This window comes from Microtus oregoni, unplaced genomic scaffold (genome assembly GCF_018167655.1).
Source record: "Microtus oregoni isolate MIOR12 unplaced genomic scaffold, Mior012 000056F_ref0000123, whole genome shotgun sequence".
Taxonomy (NCBI): Eukaryota; Metazoa; Chordata; class Mammalia; order Rodentia; family Cricetidae; genus Microtus; species Microtus oregoni.
In genome coordinates this window covers 9,539,168-9,562,824 of record NW_024543832.1, presented here as the reverse complement: position 1 = coordinate 9,562,824, position 23,657 = coordinate 9,539,168, and the positions used below count along the sequence as shown (strand labels likewise).

The 23,657-nt window shown below is 38.5% G+C and overlaps 1 protein-coding gene across 1 annotated transcript; it reads left to right on the top strand.

The window, feature by feature from the left end:
- The first annotated feature begins 21,662 nt into the window (after nt 1-21,662).
- LOC121438703 (olfactory receptor 4M1) lies at nt 21,663-22,604 on the top strand. Its single transcript, XM_041639089.1, has one exon. The coding sequence runs from the start codon at nt 21,663-21,665 to the stop codon at nt 22,602-22,604; it is 942 nt and encodes a 313-aa protein (XP_041495023.1).
- Nucleotides 22,605-23,657: the final 1,053 nt, after the last annotated feature.

The following is a 23,657-nucleotide window of genomic DNA, read 5'->3' as shown; positions in this document are numbered from 1 at the left end:
GGGACAGGCATGCAATAAGGAGAGCAGATCGCCCTACTACAATTAAATCAAAGAGGTAGGCCTTTGGTTGGCCAGGTCACTGGCACATGGGGAGCCTGGTCCTGTCCTGAAGACCCTTCGGAGGGATGAGAGGGTTCTTGGCCAGCGGCAGGAACCAGGAAACAGAGCGAGGGCATTTTGTAAGTGGAGCCCTTGGCCAGCAGGGAAACCTGATCCGGTTTTTAAAAAACCCATTAGATAGGATCAATAGGAGGAGATGGGCAGGCGCAAAGGCAAGAATTCACCCAAAAATCTCAAAAACAACATGAAAACACCAGAACTCAATGATCTTACAACAGAAGTATTTGAACAACCTAACACAGAAGAAGTGGAAAAAATTGACTTTATGAAGGCAATAGAGTCCCTTAAATAACATGTAAAAAATGCCCTTACAAAAATGGATGAGAAGTATAACAAAAAGTTTGAAGAAATGAGTAAATACGTACATGATACCCTGGGAAACCAAGAAAAAACTATCAAACAGGTAATGGAAACAGTTCAAGAATTGAAAACTGAAATGAAGGCAAGGAAGAAAATACAAACTGAGGACCAGCTGGATATAGAAAATCTAGATCAACGAGCAGAGTCTACAGAAACAAGCATAATCAATAGAATACAAGAACTAGAAGAAAGAATCTCAGATGCTGAGGACACCATAGAGAAAATAAACGAAATGATCAAAGAAAACAGCAAAGCCAACAAATTCTCAACACAAAACATTCAGGAAATATGGGACACAATAAAAAAACCAAATCTAAGAATAATAGGAATAGAAGAAGGAGAAGAGTCACAGCTCAAAGGCCCAGAAAATATTTTCAAAAAAAATTATGGAAGAAAACTTTCCCAACTTAAAGAAAGATATTCATTTAAATATTCAAGAAGCATACAGAACACCAAACAGACTGGATCAAAGAAAAACATCTCCTCTCCATATAATAATCAAAACACAAAATATACAGGTTAAAAAAAGAATATTAAGAGCTGCAAAGGAAAAAGGGCAAGTAACTTATAAAGGTAAACCCATCAGACTTACACCTGACTTCTCTATGGAAACTATGAAAGCCAGAAGGTCCTGGATAGAGGTACTGCAGAAGCTAAGAGACCATGGATGCAAACCCAAACTACTATACCCAGCCAAGCTATCGTTCATTATCATGGAGAAAACAAGACATTCCAGGATAAGAACAAATTTAAACAATACGTAGCCACAAATCCAGCCGTACAGAAAGTAATAGAAGGAAAATCGCAACCCAAGGAATCCAACACTGCCAACACTGACTATAATAACCCAGGCATCTAGTGACCCTTCACCAGCACATCTCAAAGAAGGGAGACACACAATCTCTACTTCCAAAAGCAATAAGAATAACAGGAGTAAACAACCACTGGTCATTAATATCACTTAATATTAATGGGCTCAATTCACCTATAAAAAGGCACAGGCTAAGAGATTGGATACGAGAACAGGATCCAACATTCTGCTGTTTGCAAGAAACACATCTCAACCACAAAGACAGGCACCTACTCAGAGTAAAGGGTTGGGAAAAGGTGTTTCAAGCAAATGGTCCTAAGAAAAAAGCAGGTGTGGCCATACTAATTTCTAACAAAACTGACTTCAAACTAAAATCAATCAGAAGAGACCGAGATGGTCACTTTATACTCATAAGAGGAACAATTCATCAGGATGACGTCTCAATCCTGAAAATCTACGCCCCCAATATAAAAGCACATACTTATATAAAAGAAATATTACTAGAAATCAAGGCAGACATCAAACCACACACACTAATAGTAGGAGACTTCAACACACCTCTCTCTCCAAGGGACAGGTCAATCAGACAGAAACCTAATAGAGAATTAAGAGAATTATTGGAGGTAATGAAGCAAATGGACTTAACAGACATCTATAGAACATTCCACCCAAATAGGAAAGAATATACCTTCTTCTCTGCAGCTCATGGAAACTTCTCAAAAATTGACCACGTACTCAGAAACAAAGGAAACCACCAGAGATACAAAAAAATATCAGTGTCCACCTGTGTCTTATCAGATCACCATGGATTAAAGTTAGAAGGCAACAGCCACGCTACTCCCAAAAAACCGACAAACTCATGGAAACTGAACAGTCAACTACTGAACCACACCTGGGTCAAGGAAGAAATCAAGAAAGAAATTAAAGTCTTCCTTGAATTTAATGAAAATAAAGGGACAACATACTCAAACCTATGGGACACTATGAAAGCAGTGCTAAGAGGAAAGTTCATAGCACTAAGTGCCCACTTAAAGAAAACCCAGAATGCATACATTGGGGACTTAACAACACATCTGAAAGCTCTAGAAAAAAAAAGAAGCAGACGTGCCCAGGAGAAGTAGAAGACTGGAAATAATAAAACTGAGGGCTGAAATCAACAAAATAGAAACACAGAAAACAGTCCAAAGAATCAATGAAACAAAAAGCTGGTTCCTGGAGAAAATCAACAAGATCGACAAACCCCTATCCAAACTAATTAAACAACAGAGAGAGAACACGCATATAAATAAGATCAGAAATGAAAAGGGGGACATAACCGCAGACACAGAGGAAATTCAGAGAATCATTAGATCTTACTACAAAAGCCTGTATGCCACAAAACTGGAAAATACAAAAGAAATGGACACTTTTTTAAATAAGTTCCATATACCAAAGCTAAACCAAGACCAGGTGAATGATCTAAATACACTGGTTACTGGCGAAGAATTAGAAATGGTTATCAAAAATCTCCCTTCGAAAAAAAGCCCAGGACCAGATGGTTTCAATGCGGAATTCTACCAGAACTTCCAAGAAGAACTAATACCTATACTCCTTAATGTATTTCAAAAAATAGAAGCAGAAGAGTCATTGCCAAATTCCTTTTATGAAGCTACAGTTACCCTGATACCAAAACCATACAAAGACCCAACCAAGAAAGAAAATTACAGACCTATCTCACTCATGAACATCGACGCAAAAATTCTCAATAAATCACTGGCAAACCAATCCAAGAACACATAAGAAAAATTATCCATTATGATCAAGTAGGCTTCATGCCAGAGATGCAGGGATGGTTCAGCATACGCAAATCTATCAATGTAATCCACCATATAAATAAACTGAAAGAAAAAAAAACCATATGATCATTTTATTAGATGCTGAAAAAGCATTCGACAAAATTCAACACCCCTTTATGATAAAGGTCTTGGAGAGAATAGGGATACAAGGGTCCTACCTAATTATAATAAGAGCTATTTACAGCAAGCCAACAGCTAACATCAAATTAAACGGAGAAAAACTCAAAGCCATCCCACTAAAATCAGGAACACGACAAGGATGTCCACTCTCTCCATACCTCTTCAACATAGTGCTTGAAGTTCCAGCAATAGCAATAAGACAACATAAGGAGATCAAGGGGATTCGTATTGGAAAGGAAGAGGTTAAGCTTTCATTATTTGCAGATGATATGATAGTATACATAAGCGACCCCAAAAAGTCTACCAAAGAACTCCTACAGTTGATAAACACCTTTAGTAATGTGGCAGGATACAAGATCAACTCCAAAAAAATCAGTTGCCTTCCTATACACTAAGGATAAGGAAGCAGAGAGGGAAATCAGAGAGGCATCACCTTTCACGATAGCCACAAACAGCATAAAATATCTTGGGGTAACTCTGACCAAGGAAGTGAAAGATCTATTTGACAAGAACTTTAAGGCATTGAAGAAAGAAACTGAGGAGTATTCCAGAAAATGGAAGGACCTCCCTTGCTCTTGAATTGGGAGGATCAACATAGTAAAAATGGCAATTCTACCAAAGGCAATTTATAGATTCTATGCAATCCCCATCAGGGTCCCATCAAAATTCTTCACAGATCTTGAGAGAACAATAATCAACTTTATATGGAAAAACAAAAAACCCAGGATAGCCAAAACAATCCTATACAATAAAGGATTGTCTGGAGGCATTACCATCCCTGACTTCAAACTCTATTACAGAGCTACAGTGATGAAAACAGTGTGGTACTGGCATAAAAACAGAGAAGTCGACCATGGAATCGTATAGAAGACCCGGATTTTAACCCACAAACCTATGAACACCTCATTTTTGATAAAGGAGCTAAAAGTATACAATGGAAGAAAGAAAGCATCTTCAACAAATTGTGCTGGCATAACTGGATGTCAACATGTAGAAGAATGAAAATAGATCCATATCTATCACCATGCACAAAACTCAAGTCCAAATGGATTAAAGACCTCAATATCAGTCCGAACACACTTAACCTGATAGAAGAGAGAGTGGGAAGTACTCTACAGCACATGGGCACAGGAGACCACTTCCTACGTATAACCCCAGCAGCACAGACACTAAGGGCATCATTGAATAAATGGGACCTCCTGAGGCTGAGAAGCTTCTGTAAAGCAAAGGACACTGTCACTAAGACAAAAAGGCAACCCACTGACTGGGAGAAGATCTTCGCAAACCCCGCAACAGACGAAGGTCTGATCTCCAAAATTTATAAAGAACTCAAGAAACTAGACCGCAAAAGGCTAATCAATCCAATTATAAAATGGGGCACTGAGCTGAACAGAGAATTCTCAAGAGAAGAAATTCAAATGGCCAAAAGACACTTAAGGTCATGCTCAACTTCCTTAGCGATCAGGAAAATGCAAATCAAAACAACTTTAAGATACCATCTTACACCTGTCAGAATGGCTAAAATCAAAAACACCAATGATAGCCTTTGCTGGAGAGGTTGTGGAGAAAGGGGTACACTCACCTATTGCTGGTGGGAATGCAAACTTGTGCAACCACTCTGGAAAGCAGTGTTTCGGTTTTTCAGGAAATTTGGGATCAACCTACCCCTGGATCCAGCAATACCACTCTTGGGAATATACCCAAGAGAGGCCCTATCATACAACAAAAGTATATGCTCAACTATGTTCATGGCAGCATTGTTTGTAATAGCCAGAACCTGGAAACAACCTAGATGCCCTTCAACGGAAGAATGGATGAAGAAAGTATGGAAAATATACATATTAGAGTATGACTCAGCAGTAAAAACAAGGACTTCTTGAATTTTGCATACAAATGGATGGAAATAGAAAACACTATCCTGAGTGAGGTAAGTCAGACCCAAAAAGAGGAACATGGGATATACTCACTCATATTTGGTTTCTAGCCATAAACAAAGGACATTGAGCTTATAATTCGTGATCCTAGAGAAGTTAAATAAGAAGGTGAATCCAAAGACAAACACATAGGCATCCTCATGAATATTAACCTTCATCAGGCGATGAAAGGAGACAGAGACAGAGACCCACATGGGAGCAACGGACAGAAATCTCAAGGTCCAAATCAGGAGCAGAAGGAGACGGAGCACGAGCAGGGAACTCAGGACCATGAGGGGTGCACCCACACACTAAGACAATGGGTATGTTCTATTGGGAACTCACCAAGGCCAGCTGGCCTAGGTCTGAAAAAGCATGGGATAAATCCGGACTAGCTGAACATAGCGGACAATGAGGAATACTGAGAATTCAAGAACAATTGCAGTGGGTTTTTGATCCTACTGCACGTACTGGCATTGTGCGAGCCTAGGCAGTTTGGATGCTCACCTTACAAGACCTGGATAGAGGTGGGCAGTCCTTGGGCTTCCCACAGGTCAGGGAACCCTGATTGCTCTTCGAGCAGATGAAAGAGAGGGACTTGATCGAGGGAGGGGGAGGGAAATGGGAAGCGGTTCGGGGACGAGGCAGAAATCCTTAAAAAATAAATAAATTTAAAAAAAAGAAAAAAAGCCCAGGACCAGATGGTTTCAATGCAGAATGCTACCAGAACTTCCAAGAAGAACTAATACCTATTCTCCTTAATGTATTTCACAATATAGAAACAAAAGAGGCATTGCCAAATTCCTTTTATGAAGCTACAGTTACACTGATAACAAAACCACACAAAGACCCAACCAAGAAAGAGAATTACAGACCTATATCACTCATGAACATCGACGCAAAAATTCTCAATAAATCACTGGCAAACCAATCCAAGAACACATAAGAAAAATTATCCATTATGATCAAGTAGGCTTCATGCCAGAGATGCAGGGATGGTTCAACATACGCAAATCTAACAATGTAATCCACCATATAAATAAACTGAAAGAAAAAAACCATATGATCATTTCATTAGATGCTGAAAAAGCATTCGACAAAATTCAACACCCCTTTATGATAAAGGTCTTGGAGAGAATAAGGATACAAGGGTCCTACCTAAATATAATAAGAGCTATTTACAGCAAGCCAACAGCTAACATCAAATTAAACGGAGAAAAACTCAAAGCCATCCCACTAAAATCAGGAACCAGACAAGGATGTCCACTCTCTCCATACCTCTTCAATATAGTGCGTGAAATTCTAGCAATAGCAATAAGACAACATAAGGAGATCAAGGGGATTCGTATTGGAAAGGAAGAAGTTAAGCTTCCGTTATTTGCAGATGATATGATAGTGTACATAAGTGACCCCAAAAACTCTACCAAAGAACTCCTACAGCTGACAAACGCTTTTAGTAATGTGGCAGGATACAAGATCAACTCCAAAAAATCAGTTGCCTTCCTATACACTAAGGATAAGGAAGCAGAGAGGGAAATCAGAGAAGCATCACCTTTCACGATAGCCACAAACAGCATAAAATATCTTGGGGTAACTCTGACCATGGAAGTGAAAGTTCTATTTGACAAGAACTATAAGTCTTTGAAGAAAGAAACTGAAGAAGATACCAGAAAATGGAAGGACCTCCCTTGCTCTTGGATTGGGAGGATCAACATAGTAAAAATGGCAATTCTACCAAAGGCAATCTATAGATTCAATGCAATCCCCATCATAATCCCATCAAAATTCTTTTTTTTTAACTTTTTTTTATTGAGAAAAGAGAAAAAAAAACAAATTTCCTCCTCCTCCCAGCCTCCCATTTCCCTCCCCCTCCTCCCACCCTTCTCCCCCTCCCCCTACTCCTCTCCCCCTCCCTCTCCAGCCCAAAGAGCAGTCAGATTTCCCTGCCCTGTGGTAAGTCCTAGGTCCTCCCCCCTCCGTGCATTTCTAGGAAGGTTAACATCCAAACTGGCTAGGCTCCCACAAAGCCAGCACATTACGTAGGTTCAAAACCCCGTGCCATTGTCCTTGGGTTCTCATCAGCCCTCATTGTTGGCCATGCTCAGAGAGTCCAGTTTTATCCCATGCCTTTTCAGTCACAGTCCAGCTGGCCTTGGTGAGCTCCCAATAGATCAGCTCCACTGTTTCAGTGGGTGGGTGCTCCCCTCGTGGTCCCGACTTCTTTGTTCATGTTCTCCCTCCTTCTGCTCCTCATCGGGACCTTGGGAGCTCAGTCCAGTGCTCCAGTGTGGGTCTCTGTCTCTGTCTCCATCCATCACCAGATGAAGGTTCTATGATGATATGCAAGATATTCGTCATTATTGCTCTAGGATAGGGTCATTTCAGGTTCCCCATCCTCAGCTGCCCAAGGAAATAACTGGGGACCTTGGCTTGGGCATCTGGGAGCCACTCTAGGTTCAAGTCTCTTGCCAACCCTAAGGTGGCTCCCTTAACTAAGAACCGTGCTTCCGTGCTCCCCCATCCAACCTTCCTTCATCCCAATACTCCCCCTTTCCCAAGCTCCCCCCCCCCCATTCTCCCCCTCTCCCCCATCAATTCTTTACAGATCTGGAGAAGACAATAATCAACTTTATATGGAAAAACAAAAAACCCAGGATAGCCAAAACAATCTTATACAATAAAGGATTGTCTGGAGTCATTACCATCCCTGACTTCAAACTCTATTACAGAGCTACAGTATTGAAAACAGCTTGATATTGGCATAAAAACAGAGAAGTCGACCAATGGAATCAAATAGAAGACCCTGACTTTAACCCACAAACCTATGAACACCTGATTTTCGATAAAGGAGCTAAAAGTATACAATGGAAAAAAGAAAGCATCTTCAACAAATTGTGCTGGCAAAACTGGATGTCAATATGTAGAAGAATGAAAATAGACCCATATCTATCACCATGCACAAAACTCAAGTCCAAATGGATTAAAGACCTCAATATCAGTCCGAACACACGGAACCTGATCGAAGAGAAAGTGGGATTTACTCCACAGCACATGGGCACAGGAGACCACTTCCTACGTATAACCCCAGCAGCACAGACACTAAGGGCATCATTGAATAAATGGGACCTCCTGAGGCTGAGAAGCTTCTGTAAAGCAAAGGACACTGTCACTAAGACAAAAAGGCAACCCACATACTAGGAGAAGATTTTCACCAACCCCGCAACTGACAAAGGTCTGATCTCCAAAATATATAAAGAAATCAAGAAACTAGACCGTAAAAGGCTAATCAACCCAATTATAAAATATGGCATTTAGTTGAACAGAGAATTCTCAACAGAAGAACTTCAAATGGCCAAAAGACACTTAAGGTCATGCTCAACTTCCTTAGCAATCAGGGAAATGCAAATCAAGACAACTTTAAGATACCATCTTACACCTGTCAGAATGGCTAAAATCAAAAACACCAATGATAGCCTTTGCTGGAGAGGTTGTGGAGAAAGGGGTACACTCACCTATTGCTGGTGGGAATGCAAACTTATGCAACCACTCTGGAAAGCAGTGTTTCGGTTTCTCAGGAAATTCGGGATCAACCTTCCCCTGGATCCAACAATACCACTTTTGGGAATATACCCAAGAGAGGCCCTATCATACAACAAAAGTATATGCTCAACTATGTTCATGGCAGCATTGTTTGTAATAGCCAGAACCTGGAAACAGCCTAGATGCCCTTCAACAGAAGAATGGATGAAGAAAGTATGGAATATATACATATTAGAGTATTACTCAGCAATAAAAAACAAGGACTTCTTGAATTTTGCATACAAATGGATGGAAATAGAAAACACTATCCTGAGTGAGGTAAGCCAGACCCAAAAAGAGGAACATGGGATGTACTCACTCATATTTGGTTTCTAGCCATAAATAAAGGACATGAGCTTATAATTCATGTTCCTAGAGAAGCTAAATAAGAAGGTGAATCCAAAGACAAACACATAGGCATCCTCATGAATATTAACCTTCATCAGGCGATGAAAGGAGACAGAGACAGAGACCCACATGGGAGCACCGGACATCTCAAGGTCCAAATCAGGAGCAGAAGGAGACGGAGCACAAGCAAGGAACTCAGGACCACGAGGGGTGCACCCACACACTGAGACAATGGGGATGTTCTATCGGGAACTCACCAAGGCCAGCTGACCTAGGTCTGAAAAAGCATGGGATAAATCCGGACTAGCTGAACATAGCGGACAATGAGGAATACTCAGAACTCAAGAACAATCGCAGTGGGTTTTTGATCCTACTGCACGTACTGGCTTTGTGGGAGCCTAGGCTGTTTGGATGCTCACCTTAGGAGACCTGGATAGAGGTGGGCGGTCCTTGGACTTCCCACAGGTCAGGGAACCCTGATAGCTCTTCGAGCAGATGAGGGAGGGGGACTTGATCGAGGGAGGGGGAGGGAAATGGGAAGCGGTTGCGGGGCGGAGGCAGAAATCCTTAATAAATAAATAAATTAAAAAAATAATAAATAAAATATTGCTTGGCCTATTAGCTCTAGCTTCTTATTCGCTAACTATTACATATTAATTTAACTTATTTTTATTAATCTGTGCATTGCCACTTGGCAGTGACTTATTGCAAAGTTCCGGCATCTGTCTCCAGCAGAGTTCCATGGCTTCTCTCTGATTTTGTCCTTCTTCCTCCTAGCATTCAGCTTAGGTTTTTCCATCTAGCTAAGTTTTGCCTTCCTATAGGTCCAAAGCAGTTTCTTTACTCATTAATGGTAATTACAGCATACACAAGGAAATGCCACATCAACACTAGCTTGTAATGCTGTGGGCATAATGATACAATGCACATGTACACACAATTTTAAGATAATAAATAAATATTTTTAAAATTATTATATATTACTGTACATAGCAAATTGAATAAATTGACTGGTATTATTTGAATTTCTATTTGACATGCATAAAGTTATGTGGCAATTTCAATATTTTCTATTAATTATGCCTTTTATTTTTATATAGTAGCTGAATGGATCAAATCACAAAATCAATAAAGAAAGATCCAAGTGTGCAAATTAGAATTGTAAACATAAGGAAGTCATAAATACAAAGAAAACTTACATTGATTTTATTCATTTTTTATTCTGAGATTGAAGTTCTAACATCTCTTATAGTGGAGAGCACTATAAGTAAGAACGTAGACTCAGAGCACACAGACAGCTTTCCTCAGAAGTGCACACTCAGCGAAGGTGCTGACTTGCACCACTCTATGCCCAGTGGTGCCTGGGAGGATGGAGAACAGCTGATGATTTAAAATGCCTCAGAAAAAATTACTTTCCACTTAGATTTTGTCCTGCAATTTAACACTTTAAATAGTTCTTGTTTGGTTACTTATGCAATTCCTCTCTGTGTACTCTTAGGAATTCCTATGATAAAATTTATAAAATGATGCCAGAAAGAAAAATTTAAAGACAGGGTCTCATGAACCCTAGGTTAAACTCCAACTTATTAGGTAGCCAAGGATAATCTCTTTTTAAAATATTTTATTTATTTATTTATTATGTATACAGTGTTCTGTCTGTGTGTATGCCTGCAGGCCAGAAGAGGGCACCAGACCCCGTTACGGATGGTTGTGAGCCACCATGTGGTTGCTGGGAATTGAACTCAGGACCTTTGGAAGAGCAGGCAATGCTCTTAACCACTGAGCCATCTCTCCAGCCCCAGCCAAGGATAATCTTGAATTTCTGATCCTCCTATCTCCAACTAATGTGTCCTGGGATGGGATTACAGGGATATACCTCTATACCTGTTTTGATGCTGTGGTCAGACTGGATTCAGGATTTTGTACATGTTAGGAAAGCAGTGTGCCAACTGGTTAGTTTCTCCAGCCCTTATTTATAAGGTTTTATAGCAATCATTTTTATCTAATGATCATTCCCTATTTCCTATTACCATTAGGCCTTAACTGTTTGTTAATATTTCCATTTCTATATTTCTGCCTATTCTAGACACTTCATGTGAATTAAATAAATTATATGGTCTTAAATTTTAAATAGTATATATTTTATATCCTGTTTTATGATCTGCAATTGAGAATGCTTTATGTAATTTGTACTGCAATTGGATGGAATGCTGTGTATGTTTAATAGGTCCAATATTTTGGTGGTGTGACACAATACTAATATTTATGAAGTTTTGCTGGAGAGGATGTGGAGTAAGGGGAACACTCATCCATTATTGGTGGGAATACAAATTTGTGCAACCACTTTGGAAATCAGTATGATGGTTTCTCAGGAAATTCGGGATCAACCTACCCCAGGATCCAACAATACCACTTTTGGGAATATACTCAAGAGATGTCCTATCATACTACAAAAGTATTTGTTCAACTATGTTCATAGCAGCATTATTTGTAATAGCCAGAACCTGGAAACAACCTAGATTTCCCTCAATGGAAGAATGGATAAAGAAAGTGTGGAATATATACGCATTAGAGTACTACTCAGCAGTAAAAAACAGTGACATTTTGAATTTTGCATGCAAATGGGTGGAAATAGAAAACACTATCCTGAGTGAGGTAACCCAGACTCAAAAAGATGAATATGGTATGTACTCACTCATTAGTGGATTCTAGCCATAAATAAAGGACATTGAGCCTATAATTCATGATCCTAGAGAAGCTAAATAGGAAGGCATATCCCCCAAAAAAACATGTAGTTATCCTCGTGGATATTGGAAGTATACAAGATTTCCAGTCAAATATTGAGAGCTTGGTGGTGGGGGTGGGATTGAGGTAAGCGGAGATGGAGAGAGAGAAGAGAGAAGGGGAGGATGGGGAGAGCTTGGGGGAATGGGACAGTTGGGATAGAGGAGGAGTGGATATATGAGCAGGGAAGCATAAATAAAATTCTTAAACATATAAAAACTACTGGATTCATTTACGGAATTAGCTGCTGTGCTCTCCAAAAGCAATTACTTTCTTTATGAATGTTGGGTTATTTTGGGAATGATAGAGTTCTAAAATATTCATGCAAGCAGAATACATGCTTGATCTATCATATTGATCTCCTAACTTCATATGAATAGCCAATGGATGACAAAAGGTGACTTTTAGGATTACACATAACACAATCTAATCAGATACCCATTTAGTATTTTCTATGTGTGTATATATAAATTCATGTATGAAATACATACAGCACATTATTCTGCATCACTCACTTGGGGGTAGATTAACCCAACAACTTCTGCTCTTGTGTAACTACCCTTTTATCTTCTAATCTGCAGCCTCTGTGTGTAGAATGGAGTTTTCAGTGCAAACCTATCATTTATATGTGACTGATGCAGATACCTTAGGGTAGTTTCATAGATAGTTGAAGATTGTAGTTCAATTTGTGGACTATTCTTGTTTTACCAAGCATTGTATTCCTTGTGCATACAATGATATCTGAGATGCAGATAATTATTGTACCTATGTAGAAACATTGAATAAAGTTAGCAATACTGTTTATTTTATGGCTTTATATTATATATGATTTCATCAAAACTGTGGAAAAGGTAATCAAGATGAGTCAGTGGGTAAAGCCACTTGCTGAAAACTCCTGGACACACATTAATAGAAAAAGAAAACTAAAAGTTCTACTCTGATTTCTGTGTGCTGTGCATGCATGTTCCCACACACATAAATAAATAACATATAATAAAATATTTTGAAAACACAATTATTATTTTTTAAAAAATATTTATTTATTATGTATACAATATTCTGTCTGTGTGCATGTCTGCAGGCCAGAAGAGGGCACCAGACCTCTTTACAGGTGGTTGTGAGCCACCATGTTGTTGCCGGGAATTGAACTCAGCACCTTTGGAAGAGCAGCTAATGCTCTTAACCACAGAGCCATCTCTCCAGCCCGAAAACACAATTATTAAATGATTGATGCAGACTTAAGATTGTATTTGGACACATTTCCATTTTCCCAAGTACCTGATACCTTCAGGTGACGAAGTCTTTTGAGACAGAGGAATTAGAAAGATTATCATAGGGCTGGAGGGATGGCTCTATTGTGAAAGCCTTGGACCACAATTGAAAATAAAAGAAAGACTGCTATATGCCCTGCCACAGTGCCAACCAAACCCTGGGAAATTAGTTACTTTTTTTATTTGTTCTATGAGGAAAAATGTGTATCTGTTATCAACAATGAGCCATAACCAACTTTTAAATTACTCCCTTGGTGTTTTATTCATCTTTGGCTATCTGTACACTCCAGAGAATTGATTTGCAGAGTTACATCCCATGATGTCAGTTAGTATATAGTCACACACAGGGCAAGAACTGATAAATACCAAAATATAGACAATACAGCTTTCTCTGTGAGTGTGAGGAGAGGAATCTCCTACCTGATATTTATTTATAGGTTTTGATCATACCCGGCTGACAAAGTGGTTGGTAGGTAGAAAATACTGTTATGATATTTATAAAGATCATTTTAATTTTTAGACAGCATGAATATATTGATAGAAATAATTTTTAAAATTATGTGAGAGCAGCATCATGAAGCAAAAATCCTAACGTATCTAGCAGAAAGAACTGGATGAGGTGGTGACTAGGATGCTGTATTTGAAGATATTGGAGTCAGTAGCACTAATGGCTTTGAATGTAAATAGGAAAAATCAAGAATGTTTACTTAAACACATGTATATAGTACAGATATTTTAAAACTCTAGAATATAGTAAATTAGGAACGACTAAATTGTTAGCAAACAGTTAGGTTTGTATGTATTTCCAATTTTTCGCTCCAACTTATTTACTAGTTTAAGAAATCCATTAATCATTTACCCCTTCACAAAGTAGGAACTGTGAGCACGCCTGTATCTAAGGGATTGTGCCAAGCTTCAGCTAGACATGGTACATGCTCTATGACCTAAAGAATCTGAGTTTCCATAATATTTTTGCCAGAATAAAATTTGACATATTATAAGGTAATTATTTAAAAACTATTGAAGATGTGGGCAGACTGTTACTCTGGGATCCCAGGTAATAGCTCTATGGAACTTTCTAGAAATGATTCACACAAACTTGAAGGCACTTCAAAAGAAGGACTTCTGACTAATGCTGAGGTATTGAACAATCTGGCTGTGGGAAGTTCTGGTGTTTACAAGTTACTTGTTAATTTGCCTTCTAGATAGTTCTAAGACTGTCAGTTTTCAGATACAAGAGTAGTATTTCTATGCAGAGAACTATAACAGAGAAGCTGTTTATAGTATACAGAATGGTAGTGTTTCAGAATTCATGGGGGTGGATGATGGTTACTTTGAAAGGATATAAACACACAAGTGCACGTACACACACACACACACATATACATGTTTATATGTGTGTGTTTAATAACAACAATAATAAAATAAGTTATCAGCCTAACTGGTCAGTGGCATGGGAGGGTTTCTAGAGAAGGTATCTATGAGGGACTGGAAAGAGGAAAGGGAGGGAAGAAAAGGGTGAAGAAAATGATGTACTTCTATTTCAATTAAAACATATTCAAATTTTCATTCTTCAATAGAGTCTCCTTGGGTATACTAGCCACACAAGACCCCAGACCCAGGAGTAGATGTTCGGCACAAAACAAACTTGGTGATACTTTGTTGATTTTTTTGGTCTCATAGTGCTTTGTTTGGGCACTTTATCTTACTGGTCTTCTGTGTGTATATTATAGTTTATGAATTTTGCCTTTTATGTATATGTATGTCTATGTTTCTTTAGCTTTTTATTATTTAACATTATAATTAACATTTATTTGCCCTTTTGCTAAAGAGAGGGAAGGAAAAAAGTGTGGAATTTGATGGGTGGGGGAACTAGGGAGAATCTGAGAAAAGACAGGAGAGGGGAAATGTGATCAGAATATATTGTATAATTATTTTCCATAAAAATAAATGTAAAAATATTAGAAAATAAATATGTATGAAGTTTTAAAGAATAAAATATTGTTGAAAATTTAAGTAAAAAGAAAGTGGGAATGATAGTAACAATTCGTTTCAGTTACATATTATTATTTTTAAAATTATTTTATTTATATATGTATATATACATATTTTAAATGCAATAAATAATTATATATATGCGTGAGGTTATATGCACATGATTGCAGGTGCCTCTAGAGGCTGAAGAAGTGGGAGTTGGAGCTGTGTGTGTGACTGTGAGCTCCCTGGTGTCACTGTTGGAAACCAACCTCTTCAAGAACAGTAAGCACCATTAACTGTTGGGCTGTCTCTCCAGTCCCTTGCTATGTGTTTTAAAATTTTGCATGCATGCATGCATTTCTCTAGTAATAATGTCTCTAGTAAACATGACTATGATCCCATTCTACAGAGGGACTGACAGTGACAGAGAGAGATAAAGGTGTAACCAAAGGTTACACATCTAATGGTTGTGTTGTGGTTAGAATAAAGACACAGGACACCATTTGTACAATAATTTTCTGATTTTATTTTTTTATTTGTATGTCTGTGTATGTTTGAGAAAATGCAGCAAATGAAACCTCAGAAGTTCTCAACCAAGAGCAGAAATTCTCTTATTCTCAATATGCTATGTATAGACAGAACCAAGCAAGTTTTCATCTTACTATTTCCTGCTACTGGTTGTACTGGGTTATTTATAATATTCATGGTTTCCAGGTCTTCACATACACATCTATACAGTGAACATGATTTTATAGCTCTTGCCTAATGTTTCACATAGTAACACAGGCAAGCTCAGTATTCTCAGAACAGGAAAAATCAGTTTAGGTGGCTTCTTTAGGTATTGTGTATATCGACAGTGGACATCACACCACAGCTTGTCCATTATCACATAATTCTTAAATTCCCATTCTGATTTCACTCTCAATACAACTCATAATGCAATTTTCATAGAACATTAAAATTTTAGACATAAAGTTTTCCTATGAAGTCTTAGCCACATGGTGCTGATACACACCTTTAATCCCAGCACTCAGAGGGCAGAGGCAGGTGAATCTATGAGTTCAAGGCCAGCCTGGTCAACAAAGTGAGTTCCAGAAAGCCAGGGCTACACAGAGAAGCCCTATCTTGAAAAACCAGAAAAAAAGACCAGTCTGTTAAAATTCTTCATACTGACAGTGAGAAACTATTGAAAGCTGACTGACTAACATTCTTAGCCTCAGAGATCTTTCTGGCTGTACCCTGCTGTGACTCCAAGTATTTCAATTATTGCTCAAATTCGGGAACCAGGCACCCCAAACACTATCCCATAGTTCTTTAAATGTATTTACTTGAAAAGCTTTTTAAGCATTAATAATACATGTGATGTATGTGTATCTATAGATGACATTAGACATTTATTAGAACTATAAAGACAAAATAAACATATCCAAGTAATCATTTCCCCTAATTCTTTACCCTACTGCTCTCAATGTACTGCTGTTGTGTACTCTAGCCTGTATCCATCTCTGAGAGCAACTTTGTGTATTGTCATATCTACATCTATATATTTAAGGAATGGTAGTACCTTCCTGATGTACCTGCCACTGTTATTCCTACCTTCTGACTTTGCTCCTATTTCCTTTGGGCTTTGACATCTTTATTTCATTATATACTACACACTTTAATAGTTTTCCCTGTGATCAACAGGATTGAAAGGTGATATGCCTTTTGTCCTCTGAAGAAGATTTTTTAGAAAAAAAACACTGGAAAGAAGCTAACCATATTTTATCTTTTTGTAACTCTCTAACCAACCTATTGGCAGCTGTGTAACCTATAAGAATGCATTGTTATTTTCAGAAAAAAAAACGGGATTTGTATATTTTGCATCATTAATACTGCATTTCATTTCCTTCCTCCCCTCTCCCTCTCTCTCTCCCTTTCTCCCTCCCTTTCACTTTCTCTCTTTTTCCTTCCTTCTTTCCTTCTTTCTTTCCTTCTTTCTTTCTTTCTTTCTTTCTTTCTATTCATTTTCTTAGTCTCAGTTTTGGCCATCATAGACTCCTCATATTCCGTGCAAACAACATGAGTGGGTTTTACATTGTTAGCAGACAAATTTCTGCACAGACTCTTTATTTTTTCCCAAATTCTGGTTCCCTTGAGAAGGTCTCATAGCTCCTTTACTCATGGGGAAGAACTTTGTATCCCTAGCTACCTTTATAAGCATCCTCTAGATACTATATTCCCTAAGATTAAATGAGGCGTAAACGTTTGCCAAATGTTTTCAAGAGGAATGGGCTTTATCCAGAAATTTGGGTAGCAAAGATGAGTTGATACAATATGAAGAAAAAAAAAAACTCCTTCTTCAGCCTTTCTAGTGTTTTGTGGTAAACAGTGGAGTAAATTCCCTACTATATAACAGTCCAAGGAAGGCTCAGTTTTTATGGGTGACTTATCTTCTATAAAAATACATGATGATTCCTGGCTATGGATTTTTTTTATTGGCACAATGCCAATGTCTTTCTTAGATTGTGCCAGAGCATGAACATATTTTATGACAAGATCTATGCCAATTGCATCAAGGTTTCTTGGTAAGCTGCCAAGAGAGCCTTGTTTTGCACACAGAACATATAACATCTTGTAAAATTACTGTTATACTATCCATGTCTTATCTGCTTTGGTAGTGTTGCAATGGTAATGCTGAATCCATTTAAATCCTGCTAGCCGTGTCTCCTAAACACTTTTATAATAAAACAATCATTTTTCTAAATAGCTATTGTTGCCTTCCATTCAATAGCTTACTTTTTTTCTGAAATGTTGTCCTACTCTAGAATTTCTCACACAACACCTAGAGTGACAGTCCTAAAATGTAAACTTACTAAGCAATCTCCTAGAATTTAAAAAATTATAAAATCAAAACTTCATTTTATTATAGCAAACTGCATAACTTATTCTCTGTTATAGTGTTTTGCTTGTGTCAGTTTTTTGCATATATATGCATGTATCATGTGCATGGTATGCATTTGTATACATGCTTGCGTATGCCAGGGTGCACATGTGTCTGCAGATATAGGCACATGTTTGTGGAGGCTGAAAGTGGCAACAAGCATCCTACCTGATCACTCTTCACTTTTTAAATATTAGCTGACATTTGCTTATTGTGTGTGTGCATCTCGTTGTCTTTAGTCTGTCCCTCTCTCTGACTCTGTCTGCTTGTCTGCCTGTGTGTGTGTCTGTGTCTATGTGCATGCACACACATGTGCTATGACTTGCCTCCTATGAAGGTCAGAGGACAACTTCAAGGAGTTCTCTCTCCTTCTCCCAAATGTATTCTGGAGATTAAACTCAGATTGTCAGTCTTGGTGACAAGTGCTTTTCCGAGGTGTACATACCACTGGTCAACTACTTTATTTTTTGTGGCATGGTCTCTTGCTGAGTCTTCCTGTCTCTGCCTTCCGAGTGATGGAATTGCAGGTGGCTACCCATCCTGCTTGTTTTCTATGTGAGTTCTGTGAATCTGAACTCCTGATTTTACAAGTGTGTGGCAAGTGCTTTATCTATAGAGCCGACTTCTCAGCTACAAGTCTGTTAATTTGCAATTTCTGTTTCTTCTTTGATGGAGAGTACAGAGCAAGTCACAGAAGAAATTAGATGATATACAAACAGTCAGAAGTGCATTGTAATTCCCATTACAATGTTAAAAGCATAGGATCTTGTAACAGTGTTTACTTCTTTAAGATATTCCTTTCTTTTTCATAATGAGAGAGAAGCCATCTGATTAAAAAACTACTAAATTAATCATTTTCATCTGCTTTCATAAGAGCAGAATATCCACAGTGCATCTTGGGATGTGTTGGAGTCTCTGTGTGGTCTTGGATGTGCTGCAGGCTGTGTTTGTCTTGGATGTGCTGGAGTCTCTGTGAGGTCTTGGATGTGCTGGAGTCTCTGTGTGGTCTTGGATGTGCTGGAGTCTCTGTGTGGTCTTGGATGTGCTGGAGTCTCTGTGTGGTCTTGTATGTGCTGGAGTCTCTGTGTGGTCCTGTATGTGCTGGAGTCTCTGTGTGGTCGTGGATGTGCTGGAGTCTCTGTGTGGTCTTGGATGTTCTGGAGTCTCTGTTGGGTCTTGGGATGTGCTCGAGTCTTCTTGATTGTCAGAAACTCTAGGTTCACTCAGCAGTGACTGTAAATGAGTACGCTGTGATATTACCATTACATACTTGCTATGTCTTTTCTAGGAAGGGCGTGGGCTGCCGTTTCTGGTAAGTAAAGAGAAACCATCACTTTATGGAATCTCTGGAAATATGTCATTGCATGTTACCATGTTTTAAGATGGCTTAGTGTTGAAAACTGGAATAGTACTTTTCTCTTGATTTAAATTGTTCTAAGGCAAACTTCAAATTTCTCTGTTGCACTATGATATGTGGCTCACTGGCACTGACACTGGGCTTCCCGTGATGGGTAAAAGTACTTCTTATCTATGCAGTCTCACAGTATTAAATTTTCTGAATATTTTTGGTTTTTCTGGAAGGCTCTGGCCTTTCTTCCTGTACCCTCCTGTTATGTCTCCTTTTAAAATAGTGGTGTTTAGTGTTGAAAGTCATAGACTGCTTATTATAAAAATGCATAAACTTCTCAAGAAGCTCCAAGGAAGAAACATTAGGTTTTGTTTTTTTTTTCCTTCAGTATACAAAGTGCCTTTAAGAACAAGTCGCAGGCACTGATTTGATAAAACGCTAACTTGTGTTCCAAAACTGAGGGAATGCATTCCTACTTAGAACATCAGAAAACACAAGCAGTGTCAGTCACAATTGGCTTTGGTGACGAGAAATCCTTCAAAGACTGAACATAATTTAAAGGAGGAACATGTTTGGAAAGTAACTATCTCATTTTCCGTACCCATCCCTCTTTTGTTGTTGCTGTTTGTTGCCTGTTGCTCTAACTTTATGCAATGAAGTCTTCCTTCAGGCTTGTGGTATTTCTGCCTCACTCACACTGGATCATGAGCGTGTACTACCACACCTTGGTTTGACTGTTTTCTTTTTATTTGATAGGTTTTCTTTCTTAGTATTTTTGCACTTTATATGGAATCTTCAGCAACAATTTTAGGATAATTTTACCCTCACTTTCTCTTGGAAATGGCAGAACTAACCAGTGTGATTCAGTGTGCCACGACGGCAAGCATACCTGGTTCTCCTCCTCCAGCTCCCTCCAGATCCCCCTCAGCTCCCTAGCCACCCAGAGTCAGTTGGTGTACTAACTCCATGCCAGACATGCTCCATGCCCAAGAGTAGTTGGCCAATATAAAATGGACTTCATGGTTTTTTTTGTTTTTGATTTTACATGGGTTTTCATTGTCCTGTTTAGTTTTTTTTTCAGTATTTTTGTTTGTTTTGATTGTTGTTTTCCTTTGGAGAGGAGGGATATTTTCAGATGAACAGCCTGCATCACTGTCTCTTATTTCTGTTGGCCTCTTACCAAGACTTAAGCAGTAAAATTTGCTTATGCATTCATTGTACATGAAATTTACGTGGGATTTTTAAAAATATAAAATAAAATAAAGTACTGGAGGCCAGGGAGAAAGCTCAGTGTTGCTTGGTGCTTTGCAAGAGGACCGGAGTTCATTTGCTCTCAGAACCCATGTTGGTTGTTCATGGCCCCAAGATCCAGACACCAGTATGTGTGCATGCAAACACACACACACACACACACACACACACAAACACACATGCGCACACACACACACACACAAGATCCAGACACCAGTATGTGTGCATGCAAACACACACACACACACACACACACACCTATAATTAAAAATAATAAAACAAATTAAAAGCCACAAAGTACTGAAGAATCTGTGTACTCAATATTAGAATACAAGCTTAGTTTTCCAAATTAGCAAGATTTCCCAGCAAAAATGATCTAGAGAGAAGAGACTAGATTTCCAATTATCAGTCTAACTTCAAAAATCAGGACACACATTGTTTACTATACTGAGTATTTAATGGAAGGGTGGATAGTTGAAGAAGAGATTGCAAATGAGTTTTGTAAAAAAAATAGAATTTTGCAGTATTATGCCTGATATTTGGCATTCAGTTATGTGATACTGGCCTGAAGTAGGTTTGCAAGTGTATGACATTTTCATATGATTTTAGTTTGCCTAGTTTGAGATCATCATTTACTTTCTACACCTTGCTTTTTAAAATAAAATGGGGAAATCAAGGATATTATAGACTCTTTAAGTTTATTTTTCATTCTATCTTCACGTGTGTGGATGTTTTGATTGCATGTATGTCTGCATACCTAGTGCCCATGAAGACCAGAAAAGATATTGGGTACCCAAAGACTAAACTTACAGATTATTATCAGCTGCCTTGTGGGTGGGGAGACCTGAGCTGCAGTTTTCTGCAAGAGCACAAAACCATCTTCCAGCCACCCAATGCAATCTCTTCATGATAAGAACATGTCATAATTTTGAAAGTAGGGATACAATTTTAATTACATATTATTTGAAATAATTATATTTTCTTTTATTTTCTATAGCTACAATGAAAAATCATTTGAAGAAATGGAGTCCGTAAATGATACCACCGTGACAGAATTTGTTCTCACTGGTCTGTCTCAGACTCAAGGACTGCAGCTAGTCTTGTTTGTTATATTTTTATCCTTCTATCTATTTATACTTCCGGTGAATATCCTTATTATCTGTACCATCAGGCTTGATCCCCACCTGAATTCCCCCATGTATTTCCTGCTGGCTAACCTAGCCTTTCTTGATATTTGGTACTCCTCCATCACAGCGCCTAAGATGCTTGTAGACTTCTTTGTGGAAAGGAAGATCATTTCCTTTGGTGGGTGCATTGCTCAGCTCTTCTTTTTGCACTTTGTTGGGGCCTCTGAGATGTTCCTCCTCACAGTGATGGCCTTTGACCGCTATGCTGCTATCTGCCGCCCTCTCCATTATGCTACTATCATGAACCGACGTCTCTGTGGTATCTTAGTGGCTCTCTCCTGGACAGGGGGCTTTATTCATTCTATAATACAAGTGGCTCTCATCGTTCGACTCCCATTTTGTGGGCCCAATGAATTAGACAATTATTTTTGTGACATCACACAGGTTGTCCGGATTGCCTGTGCCAACACTTTCTGGGAAGAGTTAGTGATGATTTTTAGCAGTGGCCTAATTTCGGTGGTGTGCTTCATTGCTCTATTAATGTCTTATGCATTCCTTCTGGCCATGCTCAAGAAACACTCAAGTTCAGGTGAGAGCACCAGCAGGGCCATATCCACCTGCTATTCCCACATCACCATAGTAGTGCTAATGTTGGGACCGTCCATCTACATTTATGCTCGTCCATTTGACTCGTTTTCTTTGGATAAAGTGGTATCTGTGTTTCATACTGTGATATTCCCTTTATTCAACCCCATCATCTACACATTAAGAAACAAAGAAGTAAAGGCAGCCATGAAGAAGTTGGTGATGAGATATATTTTTTGTAAAGAAAAGTGAAAAATAAATGATATATTTTAAGTTCTGTGAAAGTAGGAAGTGGTGGTAATGTTGCTTTTACTTCCTCTTATTTGAACTCTAAGATTTCTTTGTTTTTATTTCATATGTATAAATGTTTTGTCTTCATCTATATATGTGCCCCATATGCATGCCTAGTGCCTACAGAAGTCAGAAGGCCTTGGGTCCATGGAACTAGAGTTATAGAGGACTGTAAGCCGCCAGTATGTAGGATCTGAGAACAACGTCTTGGTCCTCTGTGAGAGCAGCAGGTGCCCTCAACCACTGAACCCCTTATCTGAATTTTTAAAGTCCTCATTTACCTACATTTCCTTTTAAGGCAAAGCACAAATGTATTTAAATGGAAGCAAGTTTGCACATACATCCTGAAGTATCACACAGACCATTATTAGAATTCAGATTTAATAATGGTCTCCTAAAACGTATGTTTTCATTAACTGTTCCCTGAGTAACTACTCTGGGGCAGGTCTGTAAGGAGAATGCCATGTTGTGAAATAATAAAATAAACAAGACTTCATAGGTACGTTCATTATATACTTGAAGAAATGGTCAGCAAGGAAACATAATTTCATGTCACCAAATTAAGTGTTGTATTTCATTCTTGGCCCAGTAGGAGTTTTTGGCAAAGTATCTTTCTGAGCCTGGAAAGCATTGTTTGTTTTGCCTTTTACTTCTAACCCTCCCAGAAGTGATAGGAATTGAGGATTCAGTCCTAGGGCCACCTCAACTTCTACTTAAGGTGGCCCACACTGAGCAGCATTACAGACAAATCTCAAGTTTTTACCCATTATGGAAACAATATTTATACATTCAAAACACAATATAGTTTGCTTGCTATAAGATTTTTCTTATTTCAAATGTATTCTCCAATAAATTTGCCGTGTTTTATAGTCTACATAATAACCGTCAGATAAAGTCAGGCCTGCAGGAAAAGGCTGACTGGAAGAAGTAGACATAAGACATACAGCTGCATGCATTAGACACAAGCCTTACAACTCATTTGTCATTTTGTTTCCGTTGCTTGCTGATTTCCTA